This window comes from Protomyctophum bolini (assembly GCF_963924005.1).
Source record: "Protomyctophum bolini genome assembly, chromosome: 22".
NCBI lineage: Eukaryota > Metazoa > Chordata > Actinopteri > Myctophiformes > Myctophidae > Protomyctophum > Protomyctophum bolini.
Window position 1 is genome coordinate 10,548,896 of NC_137883.1, and position 17,242 is coordinate 10,566,137.

Here is a 17,242-nt window from a genome sequence, read left to right on the forward strand (position 1 = left end):
GGCCCTGTCACATCCCTGTGACAATTGTGACATGATACTGACCAGGGTACTCAGTATCATGTCAGTATTAAAGACACCTGTGCCAAGTGTGGCGGTACCACAGGGGCTGATGTGGGCACTCAGAGCACGATAGATAGACAGTCACATTCACATAGGCCAGATAGACAAACCTGTTCTTGGCCATATATTCACAACTCTTAAACTTTTCACTCTTTCACATTTCAGTGCATTCAATTATTCCATGTCAGAGAAATAAATGTGCTCATGGCTTTTTTTTAATTAACAACCACTTTATAATAACAGTAATAGCAATCCTAACAGTAGTAGAAGTAATAAAAATAAAAAATAAAATACCATCACATGACAGGTGCAGTTTCTTCCCTGGTAACAGGTAACAGCAGCACTTCTGTCAACTGGCTTGATTCAATCAACAATAAAAGGCCGTCTTCTGCGTGCAGTAACACTAGAAGTATAATATGAAACAGTAACAGTCAAGACATTTGAAGAATCATTTGGCTTTGAACGGTTTGAAACCAGACATGCTGCTTTGAACGGTTTGAAACCAGACATGCTGCTTTGAACGGTTTGAAACCAGACATGCTGCTTTGAACGGTTTGAAACCAGACATGCTGCTTTGAACGGTTTGAAACCAGACATGCTGCTTTGAACGGTTTGAAACCAGACATGCTGCTTTGAACGGTTTGAAACCAGACATGCTGCTTTGTAGAACTAGAGAGATTGTGTCCTGACCTAAAAGGGCCATACAGGCATCAATAAATGCGATTTGCTATTCACAGCTCCGACCATTGTGCCATTCATTAAAGGCTTTATGTTTACACTTGAGGTTTGTTTCAATTTTTTACAGTAATTAAAACGTGGCTGAACTTAGCTGAATAAATTGAGTTGACAAACATAATTAATACATGTAGCCTACAGCAAAAAGTATCTGAGCAACAATTAACGTGTAGGATTACCTCCAAGGCCATTTCAAGTCTCGGTAAGTGGATTTAGAAAGGAACAGAAACCAATGGCGTCCTGGAAAATCGAACACACCACAGGAGGAGTACAAAATTATCGTGGTAAATGTGCTAAACATGCCAGACCACCACTATGGTCCTTGGTGAAGGTGAAGTTAACCCAAAATACCACATTTATTATGAGTCAACGGTCTATCTCTGTGCAGATGCAAGCAATAATTATTGTTGGACTGCACAGAGCTAAATGGCTGGCACCTAAGTAACAATGTCAAATTCCTGAAAGACATATTACTGTTGAGGTTTTCAATTGCATTTTGTGTTTTGGTTTTAGCTTTTTTGCATCTTGGGTAAACTTCCCCCTTTAGCCTGTGTTCCAACCCATGGAAGTAGTGTAAGTACATAGAAACACAACGAGTTGGTGTACAATGAAAATGTAGGCCTACCTAAACAAGGCTAATGTAGATAGGTAATATAAGGCGTTTCACCGCAATGGATGTACAAAGTGTACAATAACCGTTTAAACATACCATGTTGCATCACTTTACATTCTGGATTTAGGAGATTCATTATATACTAACACTTTCCCCACATGTTAAAATACAGCTTACCACACTGCCGTTATAATGTAAAGTTTTACCTGGCAAAATAAGCTTGGTCGCATTTTGTCTTAAAATGATCCAGCTTGAAAGCATTGATACGCCGGAAACGTATGTAGAAAATATGTTCTTTCTCAAGAGAAAACATATCAATGACTTTACAGAGGGGACAATATCATAACCACCAAAAGAACAAGTGACGATATAGGAACATTTCATAGTAAGATCCAGCACTGAAGGAATGCATGACAACACTAATCTGTTGAAAGAAAGGTGAAATCCCCTCAAATAATGTATGATTGTGACACCAATCTGTAAGTACACTTTGGAGAGCTGATTAAGGCAGTAGAGACAAAACCATTAACTATTCACAACAATATTAAATTAAAAAGGTACGTATATAACATCCGCCTTCGCTTGCATACCAAACCACATTCAGATTTAAAAAGGATAAAGTGATATCTTGATGTGGCACATTTTAGCCTGTTTATCCAACTATTGGGCACTTTTTGAAATAATTCGTTTTTTGTTGTCATTACTGTTACACATGAATGGAAACCCAAAAATGCTGAATTGTATTCTCAATAAGCTTTTTGCATCTACCTTTATGATTACCGTATGCAAATTCTGTTAAACAAAAGGTATGAAACGGACAACTTTAAGGGTTATAACTGATAAAAACAAACATAATATAATTGCTTCACTTTCACAGCAGAAATGAAGCAGTATGTATGTTTCAAAGTGATCAATTTGCCTCTTCTCATTTCCTCTGTACTGTTACAAGTGCTCAGAGAACAATAGGCTAAAACCGCATAATATCAAAGTATCCCTTTAAACGTACACTCAGTTCCATCCAGCCCATTAGTTCCTATTACTGTCAGAACTATGTACGTAACCCCTGTCAACCTATGGTACCAACTAAGACTACAAAAATAGGGCTTTTAATTTAAAAATCCTGAGTTTAACAACATTGTTATGTCACGCAACAACGTATTGCATGACATCAAACCCCACTGACGGCGGTTTTTGTCTTCGGTGAGCTTTGTTTTGCATTTTAAAAGAGTCTGTGCATAGAGAAAATGCTGCCGTCTGCAGAGTCTATGAGGCCACAAGACCACCGGGGCAGAACCACAGGTTCAACCTACTTAAGGAGGACTTGAATTAAACATAAAAAAAAATAAAGAATTTGCACCGTCGCCTTCCAGTGCACCCTCTGTGTTGTAGACACGTTACTGTCTACGGACTATATTTACAAGGGATGTAAATCAGAGAAATCACTGGCAAATGAGAACCAACTCAAATCCTCATGTTTCTCCCGTTGGAGACCCGAGCACCCTTGATGTCAATGATCCACCCAACCCGCACGCAAACCAAAAGCTAAAACACAAGCGCTCCAATGCATAGTTCCACCTAACCGTATTTACAACATGATTGCCAATGAACCTCCTTAAGTAGCTTTGACCAGTCATTCAGAAACTAACCAATGACAGTTTTGCTCCGTTTCTTAGACCTGCAGCCCCACAACACCTGGTCAGATGTTCTCCGCCTCTCTCTGGGCAGGCTCCGTGACGTTGTCCTGAGGCGGTGCGGGCCGCCGCCGAATGCTTTGCCCGGACGAGATGAGGTCGGCGTAGCCCCGCGAGTGGGAGAAGGCGTAGGCGGAGCGCCGGGAACGTCTGCCTCGCTGGAACGCAGACACGGCTGAGGGCTTCTTCTTCTTCTCCTCCTCTTCCATCTCGTACTTCTTCCTGTTCCGCTGGACCTGGGTGTGCGCGTGAGGTAATGAGAATGATTAAATGTTCAGATATCGTCACGGCTGGATTGGCTATTTGTGCAACTTTTGTGTGACACTCTTCTCTTGTAAGTACCTACTTGTAAGTAGTCCTAGGGGTTCCAAGGAGGCAATAGAGAAGCAATAGAGAAGGGAGGAGACTATTGCACAATGCAAAAATAGATGCAATGCTTTCAAACAGCCATTGTACAACTGTTTAGGCAAGCAAACACAAAATTGGCTTAAAATCTTACAGACTATTCAGCAATGTGTTTCGAGTATATTTCAGGCAGCAATAGCCTGCGAGTACAGCATTCATTTATTAACAGAAACGTCCTGTCCGACAGCAATGATATGTTGTGACTTAAATGAGCTTCTCAACTTCAATTAAGTCTAATATTGTCAAATTGTGATATGGCATAAGTCCCTTGAGTGTACAAATGGAACTAAATGAACACTGAGGACCTTACAGTGTAGTTTGGGGTCCCATGGATAGAAATCGTATTATCAAACTGGGTGTCCTTGAAATGAAAAGGGTTGAGAGTCACCGCTATAGAATACAGTTGAAACACGGTCCTACCTTGTCCCCTACAGAAGGCCAGATGACTTTATGCAAGAACTGGATACAGATGACGGGCAGCAGGCTGATCCCTACGGTCAGTATGATGGTCAGCCACAGGTAGGGCTGTCGGAGGGCGTTGGACGCTGCCCCTGTAAAGCACATACAAAGCATTTATACGAGCGTCACTGATGCATGTCACGCGAGTGACACGAGTCCGCCTGTTCACATCGTCTGCTTCATTGTGAAAGCAAACATACAAACATTGCAACACAGGTTTAGATTAGAAAAGAGGTTGCTTTTCTGCATTGCTCAAATTCGTCAACAGGTTTTGACGCACTCAATTGACGCCTCCAGTGTGGTCAGAGTGGCTTCTGGTCTGTACCAGCCGAGCTGAGAGGGCGTCTTTCAACTTTACTAGACCAGTAAGTTGGATCTTAGCTCCCACTACTTACTGAACTTCTTAGGTCACATTCTCACCCAATACTTCGGTAGACTCGATGCGAATGGGCAGAGAATTTGGAATTCTTCCATATTTATAATGTGTTCAATTCATAAACTATAGCCTACACAGTGAAATCTATGGTGTTTTAAAATTATAACGTCACACGTGCATGTGTCGTGCCGTCGGGACTGGACCTCTCTCTCTCTCACTATACGCACGCAGCCACGCACTGTTCTTTTGGGCATGGAGGCACAGTGCTGAGCGCATTGAGAACAGACAGCAGCACAAAATGTTTATCGAGATGAAAGTCCCTACTCCCCAGTCTCCACACAGTGATACCACTCCATGTTTACGCAGAGACAGACAGAATATTCTGTAGGCTACACTGCAGTGTTTTTATGCGTTTCCTTAAGAAATTGATAAATGTACTCGTCCTCATTTCGACCAGGGCTTCAATCTCCTCATTCGACCATGTCTATCCTTTATAGCTCTATGGTCTATCCACGGTAACGGGACATCTTTGCGCTGCGTAAAATATGCCTTCTCCGTCTCCAACTGTGTTTAGCTCCTCACCCGCCACAGTGTTTGCTTCATTTCCTTTATTTGCTGCGGATTGCATTCCCACCTGCACCGAATCATAATCAAGTGCGAATGGAAGCGAAGCAGTAAAGCTTTCTGGTGTGAATGTCACCTTAGTTAGTTAGTGAGTCTGGGATCAAACCCAGAACATTGAGATTCAAAGGCGAGAGCACGCTCCGTCGACTGAGCTACCCAGACCACAAACGTCTTCTAGTTCTTTTAAAATTACCTGTGAAGGTGAAGTAGGTGGGAAAAATGACATGGATCCCTGCACTGTGGATGTCGAACATGATGCCGAAGTAGATGGCTATACTGCACAGCACCGCAAAACAGTTCACGAATGTCCAGAACGAGGTGTCAAGAGAGATCTGAGGAGAGAAAGTTATCGTCTTTACTAGTGAAAGTAATGATAGTAATAATAGTAGTAGCAGAAGCACTTGTAGCGGTAATGTTGTAGTAGCCGAGGTAGTAGTAGTAGTAGCACTATAGTAGTAGCAATAGCAGTAGTAGCTGCAGTAATAATTGCAGTAGTTGTAGTATTAGAATAAGTAGTAGTAGCGTGTCCTATTACAGCAATAGTAGTGTTAGTCGTAATAGCACTATCAACCAGTCCTAGAGTATCAAGTATGTTAGTAAGTGAGCAGTTAAGTATTTAACAGTTGTATTCAAGGATGGATATGAATGTCACACCTGCAGGTTGACAGTGATGATGAGTGAGGATGCGGTAACCACGGCTAAGGACTGGTAGTCTGACGGAGCCTCTCCGTCCTGTCCCATGGTCTGGAGGAACGCTCCATACGGGATGAAGAAGATGATCAGAGAGGTGTAGATGCCGTGGAACAGGCTCACGAAGAAGTTCTTGTAGTTAAACAGCGACCCCTGCTGGCCCGGTAGATACAGCTTCGGGAACTTACAACTCAGCTTGTCGTTCACGTCCTGTTGTTTGCCAAGAGGGGAGAGGAGGAGTATTCACATTAATTAAAAAAAAAGGGGGTGTAAGTGTATATGTGTTTTGTTAAGATACGTGTTAAATAGTTCCGTATTCTCTCCAATCTCTCAAAAAATATTTTTCAGCTCAGGACACCAATTTCATCCAATCAGGAGAGAGAGCTCATACATAATACACAGGGGAAATTGGAAGTGATGAATGAAGTTTGACAGGACTTTGTGTCTTTGTTTACACATTATCTTTTATATGAATCATGTTAAAAGTGTATTTTCAGCCATTTAAATCACTTAAAACGCTCTTGAGACGTGAGACCTCTGGCCCTGTATTTGGTCTGCTCTTTCACTTCACACAAAATAGCCCATATACAAGCTTGTAGATCGGCCATTTTCAGCTAATGTTACCCACAGTAATAAGGATGCTAGGGTTCAAGAGGTTCATGTATATACAAAAATAAAATATATATAACTTTGGGAATTACAGAACTGAAACTTATTGTATACAACAGCTAAATTATTCAAATGTAAATGGCATATAGCTAAAGATGAATGTTATTGTGACCTGATCCAGCAGTCCAACCAGCAGAACAGGTAAGCTGCTGTAGCACACGTTGTACAGTGTAATGAACCAGTCTTCATACGCAATCTAGGGAAAAAAAACACAAAGAGTTGAATTACCTTAGTTATGCTAAAATTGATGTCGAGGTGATTATTCTTCACAATTTTCAAGAGCAGGCAGATCTAGTCACACCGGATAGTCATGTATTATGTACTCGCTGCATTATGTATGTCGCTGCACAAGATTTATGTCAACTACTGTAAAAAATACAATGTGAATGTGCAATGTGAATACAAATGCACAACCTCTGTAGACAGCTCAGAGTAATTTTGATTTTGATTCGCTGACTGGTAATGAGAGGAGCAAACAAGGTCAAATTAATTATGTATTTTCTAACTTTTAGAGGCAATTTTTTTGTGTGTAACGTGTATAATGGAAGTATTCAAGAAAAGAAAGACATTGCACAAAAAAACAATAATAAAATAAAAACAGGTGCAGGCCAAACTGGTCAATAACAGGTCAAAATAATTAAAGTCTGCACACTGCATGGAAAGTGACTTGTTCCCACTCAGTTTTGAGTGAGGCACTGTCTAGTGTGCAGCAGACTCCATTTATTTTTTTACATGAAGTATAAAACAGCCTGAGGCATCGATGCATACAGGATCAAACAACACTCCGGCTCGTGACCGGTGCTCACCTGGGCGGAGAATCCACTGAAGAAAGAGTACCAGAAGTGGACCAAGGTGCAGGCAAAGTTCTTGAAGAAGAAGTAGCGCAGGAACTTGCACATCCTGATGTAGGACCAGCGGCCGTGCACCAGCAGGAGGCGCTCCAGGAAGCGGAACTGGGCGAAGGCGTAGTCGCTGCTCATCACGGCCTGCATGCCCTCCTGACCGCTGATACCCACGCCGATGTCCGCCGCTGTGAGGGAGGGAGGGTAGGGGAGCAGCCGTTAGTGGAACTACGCTAATCAATGTCATTGATTAACAACAATGAAAATTGAATACAAGAATCATTCCCAATTTCGTGAAAGGAAATGTAATGAAATGAATTCACAATACAACACGTTGTCAGCTTGTGGATAGCTAATTTCATTACATTTGTCCACACAAATGGTGGTCAATTGTTTTGTTCATGCACACACACACACACACACACACACACACACACACACACACACACACACACACACACACACACACACACACCTTCTCAACTAATCTAATTAATGAATAGAAAGGTTGCTAAGATCCATTTATAGTTGCAGCAGTTGGGAATATAAGACACAAGTCATTATCACTGTCATTATGATCATTATGACTATTAATAATTACTCTTGATCATGTTGACGTCATTCGCTCCGTCTCCAATAGACAGCGTGATGGCCTTCTTGTACTTCTTCACCAGGCTGACGACGTTGGCTTTCTGTTTGGGCGTCACGCGGCAACAGATCACCGCCTCACACTCGCATGCCATGTCGACAAAATCCACCTGGCCAAGACGAAAGAGAACATTAGAGGATGCTCCGCAACCAATACCTAAAGCCATGTTATGCAGTGCACATAGTACTATGTTATATATTTTTATTTTTATGACTTAAAAAAATTATTGGCCATTTTGCATTCACAGAAAGTAACAATGTTTATACACTAATAAGAGTAATGTATCTGAACTAGATTTCTTTTGTTTATATACACCCATTTGTTGGCCTGAAAATACTGTGCTGTTTTCAAGGTTTCATAAAGACTACAAATAACCATGCATCACAAATGCTTTTTATTTATCACAATTATTTGCATGACAACTAATCGTCAACAAAAATGTGACCGCCCTGTGTGTGAATCAACAATGGGTTATCAATCTAGAATTTAGTGTTCAATAATAGATATATAAGCTCACAACGCAGCACAAAGTGACACACTGCAAGCTTGTACATCTGCTTTATTTTTTTCTTTATCTTGAAAATCTTGAACATTTTTGAATTACGGTAAAGTGTGTAAATTAAACTACTGATTTAGAAGGCATTTGTAGAATCGACCTCAGGTCTTAACGGGGTAATGTTCAACACACCTGTCTCATCTCCTTCTCCCATTCATCTATGGGCTGTCCGTCTGGCGGGCCGGAGTGAGGCTGCCTCTTCCCCAAGCGAAGCCGCAGGCGCCGTCGCTTCTTCTTCTTCTCGTACAGGATCTCGTTCTGTCAAAAAGACAAAAGCCATTAGAGCCGACCGGGCGTTTTCATTTCCCAGCGAAGAATGGAGAAAGTGAGGACAGTGCACTCCACTTAGAATGTTGTCTTTATTGAGACAGAGAGACAGGAGGAAAGCAGAGAGGGAGACGGAGGCAGTGTAGGAGAGACATACAGTAGCAAAGCTGAGAGAGACATACAGTAGCAAAGCTGAGAGAGACAGACAGTAGGAAAGCAGAGGGATTCAGAGAGGACGACAGTGTAGGAGAGTCGCACAGTAGCAAACCTGAGAGAGAGACAGACAGAGACGGAGACAGTGTAGGACAGACATACAGTAGCAAAGCTGAGAGGGAGATAGTGTAAGAGAGAAAGACGGTATAGGACAGCTGAAGTTTCAGTTATTTATGCAGGACTCCAAGAATACAACATGCATTTACAGAATCCAACTGTATACCTTACTGTCTTTTAGAAATTGTGTTTTTCATTATGCATAATATGTTATTATTTTCGGAATAAATCAACCATTACTGTCACAGGACAATATGGAAGTTCATGGTTTCATTCTATTACCAAATGTGAGAAATATCTGGGTAAAATGCTAATCCACATGGATTGACTGTGAATTCCATAACGTCAGCCACTAGAGGGAACTAGAGTAGCAGAGATTTGCTTAGTTCAACCTAAATACTAAAGTTTTTAGCACCAGCCATTCTTAACCCATTTTAGGCAGGAACCCCTTTTGGTGTTAGCATTGTTATGCTTTAGCTATTTTTGAAAAATCGATTGACATAGAAACATAGCTTTTTCAGAAAACTGTCAGGATGTAGAAGACATTTTTAGAAGTGGCAGTAACTGTAAATTATATATTTAACTTAACAAAAAAATAAAATAAAAATAAAACCAACATTAAATAACAAATATATAATTTAAGTTGCCTGCCTGCCTCCAAGGACAATGAAAAATGTGCTATTATTTCCAGTTACCCAGCTATATTGTGGAACGGCACTGAAATGTTTTACATTATACACAGTTCAAAAACCTACTTATTTAGGTTATAGCCTATGCAGTCCTTTATTTCAGCTTTAAAGTAACTTTTTTTTAAACTGTAACTCACCAGCCATCCTCCAGTGATGATGAGGGCGTTCTTTCCTGGCCCCGTGAAGAATTTTTGCGGAGGTTCTTTCTTCCTGGTGCCAAAGGAAGGAGCTTCATTCCTCCTGTTGGCCTGTCGGAGCGTCAGCTTCTCACTGGAGACACACAGAAGAGCATTCACTGAAGAGTACACGGTACACACCATGCACTGTGAGAAGTACATTCACTGAAGAATACACAGTACACACACCATGCACTTCACTGAAGAGTACACAGTACACAACTACACACCATGCACTGGAGACACACAGAAGAGCATTCACTGAAGAGTACACGGTACACACCATGCACTGTGAGAAGTACATTCACTGAAGAATACACAGTACACACACCATGCACTTCACTGAAGAGTACACACCATGCACTGGAGACACACAGAAGAGCATTCACTGAAGAGTACAGTACACACCATGCACTGGAGACACACAGAAGAGCATTCACTGAAGAGTACAGTACACACCATGCACTGGAGACACACAGAAGAGCATTCACTGAAGAGTACAGTACACACCATGCACTGGAGACACACAGAAGAGCATTCACTGAAGAGTACAGAGTACAGTACACACCATGCACTGTGAGAAGTACATTCTCTCAAAAATCACTGTCAGGTGGTACATGACTCAAGTACTGTACTGTACGTACTACAACTTTGAGGTACTTTTACTTTAATATTTCCAATTATTAATACTTTTACTTCTACTCCACTACATCTCAGAAACAAATACTGTACTTTTACTCCACTACAATTATTTGAAAACATTTAGTTACTTAGATTTTGAGTATTATTACAGTACAAAACATATACATTAACCACTTTGGCCTCTTAAGGACATAGGAGGTATGCTGTTTAATACTGCAATAGACAGTTCAATTAAATTCCCTTTACATAATAGAGCAGTGAGCCAACATCACCCCCCTGAGGAAGCACACTAAACAGGCTACTGGCCAATACAGTATTTAAAAATCACACCCGTGTGGCGTGTGAACTGAGTGGTGTAGTTATCGCCTCCCTTTCCGCGCTTGAACTTACTTAACGTCCTCTCCGTAGTGGATCTGCATGTTTTCCGTCAGTAGTTCACAGGCGTAGCCTATGTTCTCAGCAGTTTCTGAAAAAATACACACAATTTATGAGTTAAAAAACACTTAAGCCCGATTTATCCTACTAAATAATAAATAATAAATGAATAATATATAGGCAATCTAGTAGCTCACGTCATGTGCTGGTGTTTACAGAGAAACCTTTGACGGTGCAAAAGTGGCTGCGTCAATCAAATGCCATTTCCTCATTGTCTTGATCACAAAAGGCTATGGTTGTCGTGTGATGAAATAATTATGGTGGAAGATTTGACATTGTCTGAGGTTACCCAACCCAATGCCGGCATATCAGCAGGCTACTTTATTGTTGTTGCCCTGCCCTTACCTTATCTTTACCATCTTTAAACCTCTACCACTGTTTAGTTTTCTTTTTAATCATTCATCAACAAATTAAAAAGAAGGGAGGGACCATACCTTTCTTGTCTCCAGTCAGGACCCAGATCTTGATGTCGGCTTTGGCCAACTTGGCGATACACTCTGGGACTCCGTCCTGGAGTTTATCCTCTATGGCAGTGGCTCCAATCAGCTGGATATATGAATTAAGAGCATTACATAAGTATATGAATTCACAGTCTTGGAATCTCTGGCATTTGACATTTCAGCTTCACATTTTGTATTTTTTTCTCCCTAGTACCACCACCATTCAGACTGAAGCTATAGCGTTCTCCTCTTTACTTGCCTGATACTATTTAATTGGAAAAAGGCAGCGCCGCCATCTCACAAACGTTGGGTGGAGGATGTTATGTCACATCTCAAGCTCGAAGAACTTAAATATACGATCAGGGGCTCCACTCAGAAATATACCAGAGTTTGGCAACCGTTTCTAACCTACTTTGCAGTTTTGTATTTTTTTAATATTTTATTTCAGTTATTGTTGATGTACATTGTTATTGTACAATTTGGGGGGTTTTTTACATTGTATTTCAGACTTTTATATATTTTTACATGAATGTTGAGTACTGGTGTTGTTGGTCCACTGGTTTGTCCTGTATCTGTCATGTATCTGTTGTCTGTCCTGTCTTATGTACAAAAAACTTCAATAAAAATACTTGAATAATCCCTAGTACCACCACCATGATACAGCTTACATAACCCTGCACTCACCATCAGGTTGCTCTCGATCTGTTCATACACCCGGTCCAGCGCAGCGTCTCGGTCGCTCATTGAGACAGCGGCAGCTTTGTGTTTCTTGGACCAGTTGTCAAACTCCTGTTTGCTGATGTCCTTGTAGCAGAGACACAGTGTCCGTAACGTCTCGTTGGCAAAGATCTAACACAAACCAACAGAAGAACATTTATTCAACAGGGTTTCAAAATCAAGAATAGTACAAAATGCCATGAAAGTCGTCTGTGAAGATATGTTACAAAATCTTCTAAAATATGCAGAATAAACTGGACCAGTTCTTCTTTCTTTTTTACTATCAAGGTAAAGGACGGGGAACTCCTTTTTGTAACTATACCTCTCAGGACGGGAACCCCTTTTCGGCCAGTTATTGCCATGTACAGTATATAGCAACATAGTTTTCTGTAATTTAATAAATATTTTAACGTTTTAAGAAAACTTAGGTCAGGATTTAGAAGGCGTTTTTAAGAATCGGCCTCAGTCCTAAATGGGTTAAAACATAGAAAATACAATACTGTATATGTGCTGTTCTTATAATTCTAATCAATCAGTTAGCAGATCGGAGACAGAAAATAGCAGGATCTGTCGACAACCCGCTAACTTTGAACCAACCAACGCACATCCAAGGCCGTCTGTGATGACTCTTTGTGCCTGGACTCAGGGGACAGACGCTCATAAATGACTGTATCTGCTCCTTTACAGTAGAGACGTATGCGACCATCAGGGAACCGCACTGAGGAAGAGAAGCACACACACACACACACACACACACACACACACACAAAAGAAAAGAAAGGTGAGTTGTATGACAGAATCTAAAACAATCCAACTCTTCCTCACTTTTTTTAATAGGACAATTTAATTGGTATAGTCACTAATGAGCCCATAGGGGACACTAGCGTGCAACGTTACTCAGAGACAACACCATGTTAATGATATACGTGTACATCAGACTTTATGGGTCCGTTCATAAACTTTGATTTGATTTTTATTAGGTATTCAAAGCACAACAACTCTAAGAAAGCTTCATGCCATACAATCCCAGATAATGATAATAAAGAATCCAGTATTAGACAAATGAAGTTATATTGTTGTTGTTACTGCAGTTTTATATACAAATATGAGTCTGTCAGTGCTTGTCCATCAACTCACAGATAATAGACATGCGTTTGCGGTCAGAGTTGAAGTCGAGGAGGGCCAACATCTCATACGTCTGCTCATTGCCCAGCTCTCTGATGGTGATGGTGTCCTGGGTACGAGACAAGAACACGAAGCCAAAGTTCCTGGCTGCAGTGACGAGAGCGCCCTCGTCTGGAGAGGCAGCCTGGTACACCAAATCACCCGTTTCTATGACATAACAAACAGAGGTCAATAATGTCCAAATTGTTCTTTAGGTTTGTGACCAAATCATCCGGGAAGAAAGCCAACAAAGATCACAAATAGAGAGTGACAATATAAGCAGTGCTACGCTAGGCCCCATTTAATCCACCCTCTTCAGCAATTATGTCAATAATACAACATGAGTGCTTCTTTTCGAGTATACCGAGTTTGAATACGCAAATACTATTTTAATAGAAAAAAACAAAACAAAAAACTAGATCATATTAGAGACTGCAGTTGAGCCTATTTTTATTTTATTTCATCCCACCTAGACCTCTGCACTCTCCCTCATCGCCTCACCTTCCCTGCCTTTACCGCCCTAATGTTCCCCGCCTCTCCTCCATTTCGCTCCCTCTCTCTTCTTCCCTCTGACACTCATTACTTCCAACTCCACCCCTCCCCATTAACCTTTGGGTGCGTTCGGAAATGCGCACTGGGAATGTGGTCAGTTTGTTGAGTGTGGTGGGCGGTGACGTCGCAGTGTGACTTATTTACGAACGACCACAGCTGTGACGCATTCACACGGCCGACATCGGATAACCCCAGCTTCAGGGTAGTGTCGCTCAGTGCGGGCACACACGGTGCGCAGCGCACTGGATTTTCGAACGACAACGCACAGAGTGCACTGAATAAACGAACGACAAGAGAGCACACCAGTGCGTTCAGGGCGCATTTCCAAATGCACCCCTTATCTCTCTACTCCCTCTCCCACCGTATGACACCCTCTCCCCGCTCCTCTTCTCTCCAGTCACATCACTTCATCCCCTTCTCTCCCACCCTTCCTCCCTCCCCCCCCCCCCTCTCTCTCTCTCCATTTAGTGGTCCCTCTTTCTCATCCTTCCTTCACCTAAGTTCCTCACCCTGTTTCTGTTCCACCATCACTGTGTGACAAAGTGAGAGCAATTTGAAGAACTCCAGGGCTTCTTTATCCTTCTTGGATCGGATGCAGGCAACAAGGGAATGGTCCATGAACTGGAACTTCTTGTCAGCCAAGTCGTTCCAGCTGAAGTCCACTTGCTGGTAGGAAAGAAATGAATTACATTCTTTAGTCAAAGTAAATGGAACATTGTTTGAGTAACATGGTCTCTATGTGGCTCAAAGGCTAGGCCGCACAGTTACTTACATTCAACTTTATTAATTAAATAAAAATAGCATTCAGCCAGATACCTGGGGAAAGCCGAATGACAGAAATGTAGTATTTGCATTTGATAAAACTACTACAGTACATAAGTGAGGACACTGTGTGCAGTAATTTACTCTTTTCATTTGACTGCCCTCCAACCCACCTTGTCAAGGCACACATGTGTGAAAATATAGACCTGCTAGTACATTACATGGATAGCACCGTTTTAGACATTTTAACTTAAACACAAGTAAAATTCTGTGTGTACTATGGATCTGTCTTCTGTGTTTAAAGCACAGATGGTATATGGGAAAGCCCCCGGCAGTGGATACATAATATGGGCTTTTACCTTTCCTCTGTCCAAGGACACTCCTTCTGCAGTTGTAGGGTCACCTGTTGGAAAGCAAACCTGGAGTGAGAAAAGTCTAGAAGGATAATATTCAAATGAATGTATTACATTTGGACAATGAAGATGGAAGTACAACATACTAATATTAATAATAATAATAATAATAAAGTGAGAAGCAACATACTCGAAACGAACAAAATTCTATAATAATAATAATTAATTCGCATCAGCATAACTGTAAGCATGTTCTAACCATAGGTGCGTCCCCCGATGGTGCACTTTTTGAAGGCCATGACGTTCTGTGTGAGAGTCCCCGTCTTGTCTGAGAAGATGTACTCTATCTGCCCCAGTTGCTCGTTCAGTGTGGTGGTCCGGGCCTGCAGGGTTTCAACAATCGTTCATTTAACAGAGAAAACCACACATCCAGGTGCTCACAGGAGGAGAAACAACTAACACAAGTTAGAAGGAGATAAAAGCATCCGAAGTGCTGCTGGATCAAATAGGATAAAACATGCAGAAGCAGAGGATCCGGGCACTCCATAGCGGGTTTGATAAGAACCCGGCTTGATAAGCCTGCGATAAGGTGCTCGTTATCAACATAGAATTAACGAGCTCCACCCCTACTCGATAGTGAAAGGAAGGAAAAGCCAAAACAATGCAAACGGCAACATGTTTCGACCACACAACAGGTCTTCATTATTTTACCCTGACGACTGTTGGTGGTTTTAAGTTCCTGGATGAGAACACCAGCTAAATGACTGAAGTGTAAAACTAAACGGTACATGCCTTGGCTGGAGTGTCTTTCTCTGCGTAATACATCTGGAGGTCCCAGTTGATGAACTTACTCTGCCCCAGTCGAATGACCTCCACACTAAAAAAAAACATACAGGACATAAAATCATCCATGATACTAATAAGAAGCAAATAATAGAAGTAAAGAAATTAGAAGGATTATACAAAATAATATTATAAAAAACAAGGTTATTAGAGTAATAATACATACCTGACGTATAGCGATATAGGCACCATGGTGTTCAGGACTATGATATAGCCCCAGAAACTAAGGAATCCTCTGTAGGAGGACGACCGCTCGATCCCGTCATACAGATACCAGGCTTGGCTTCCTACCTCTTCATACCAGAACGTATGGCCAATAGCCAGGCCGGCTGCCACCAAGATCAACACAACAAAGATCTACAGGAGAGGACACACATAATACACATGGACATATTTATAAATGGCTTTGGAAAAATAAGTTTATGAACAGTTATGTCAATACAAGTGTTATCAAATTCAATTGAGAGGTAGAGAGAGAATGATGGAGGGAATAAATTGAGAGAAACAGAGGGGAGGAGAAAGAGAGAAACAGGAATGGAAGGTGGTTAAGAGAGACAGAGGGGAGGTAAAGACTAGAGTGGAAGGATGAGGGTGATAAGGCAACAGAGGAGAGGGTCAAATTCTGGACGACAAGAAGAGATGCAATAAAAGAGAGAGCAATCAAAAAGAAAAGAAACATGTGGATATAGAGAAGAAGACAGGAGCAAATAGGAGACGAAAGGTTAAATTAAGGAGAGGAAGGAATGGATGAGACATTGTTCCGTTGGTGTCTTCAAGAGGAAGGAAACAAATTAAACGTATGAGAATTGTCACTTTGTAGCATGACAAAACTTACCGTGTAAACCATGTAGTTCATCAATTCATCAATTTTCGTCCTCTTAAACCTGGTCTTCCCTCCGTTCCTCATGATTTTAGTGTCAGCACCTACAGTAGATAGCATGATATGAAATCAAAGAAATATAAAAGAATAAGATGCATAATATGAAACAAGATGGAGAAAATTTATTTTGTACTCTACTTTATCTTCCATTAATTAATCTGAACGAACCTGCAAAGATGACCAACCCACGACATTCTTCCGTGTTTCTGATCTTACAGCCTCGGAGCAACAGATGGTCCAGATCCAGAGGGTACCGGTCCTTCTTCCAGCGCATGGTCCCAATGAACTTATCCAGACGGTTGTTGGGCTCTTCACACTCGATCAGAGCTACACACAGCGAGGAGAGGAGAGTCACAATGTCACATGGAAGCACAGGAGAGGAGCAGGAAAGGAGCAGAATGGTGTAGAGGAGAGTGGCGTCATTGCGGTGGCAGAAAACAGCGCTCGGGCACTGTTCGTGCACTGCTGGACAGTGACATGGTGCAGTTTTAAATACATTGTTTTCAATGAGAGCGGCACATATATCAGCAATTTTAGGCATGTGTGCAACATGACAACTGCTTCAAAGTATTGTACAGTGACAACTAAAGTCTCTGTAATGTTTATGTTGTACTATTACCAAAAAGCGATCTAAATTAAAGGGCCTGTTGCCCGAGTCTAGTGCATTCTGTCAACTTCCGCTC

General features: G+C 41.5%; 1 protein-coding gene across 1 annotated transcript in view; it reads right to left on the reverse strand.

Moving 5' to 3' along the window:
- Positions 1-257: 257 nt before the first annotated feature.
- Positions 258-17,242, reverse strand: part of atp8b1 (ATPase phospholipid transporting 8B1) — a 38,272-nt gene continuing 21,287 nt past the window's right edge. The window contains exons 10-30 of the mRNA XM_080755432.1: positions 16,728-16,886; positions 16,515-16,603; positions 15,846-16,036; positions 15,629-15,713; positions 15,096-15,219; positions 14,843-14,886; positions 14,231-14,387; positions 13,143-13,337; positions 12,611-12,723; positions 11,973-12,137; positions 11,283-11,394; positions 10,804-10,879; positions 9,733-9,865; positions 8,502-8,627; positions 7,766-7,922; positions 7,129-7,352; positions 6,435-6,518; positions 5,618-5,863; positions 5,157-5,295; positions 3,925-4,055; positions 258-3,335 (exon numbers count right to left, since the gene is read on the reverse strand). Of these exons, the coding sequence (XP_080611558.1) occupies positions 3,105-3,335; positions 3,925-4,055; positions 5,157-5,295; positions 5,618-5,863; positions 6,435-6,518; positions 7,129-7,352; positions 7,766-7,922; positions 8,502-8,627; positions 9,733-9,865; positions 10,804-10,879; positions 11,283-11,394; positions 11,973-12,137; positions 12,611-12,723; positions 13,143-13,337; positions 14,231-14,387; positions 14,843-14,886; positions 15,096-15,219; positions 15,629-15,713; positions 15,846-16,036; positions 16,515-16,603; positions 16,728-16,886 (2,981 nt within the window). The 3' untranslated portion in view covers positions 258-3,104. The remainder of the gene's footprint in view (positions 3,336-3,924; positions 4,056-5,156; positions 5,296-5,617; positions 5,864-6,434; positions 6,519-7,128; positions 7,353-7,765; positions 7,923-8,501; positions 8,628-9,732; positions 9,866-10,803; positions 10,880-11,282; positions 11,395-11,972; positions 12,138-12,610; positions 12,724-13,142; positions 13,338-14,230; positions 14,388-14,842; positions 14,887-15,095; positions 15,220-15,628; positions 15,714-15,845; positions 16,037-16,514; positions 16,604-16,727; positions 16,887-17,242) is intronic.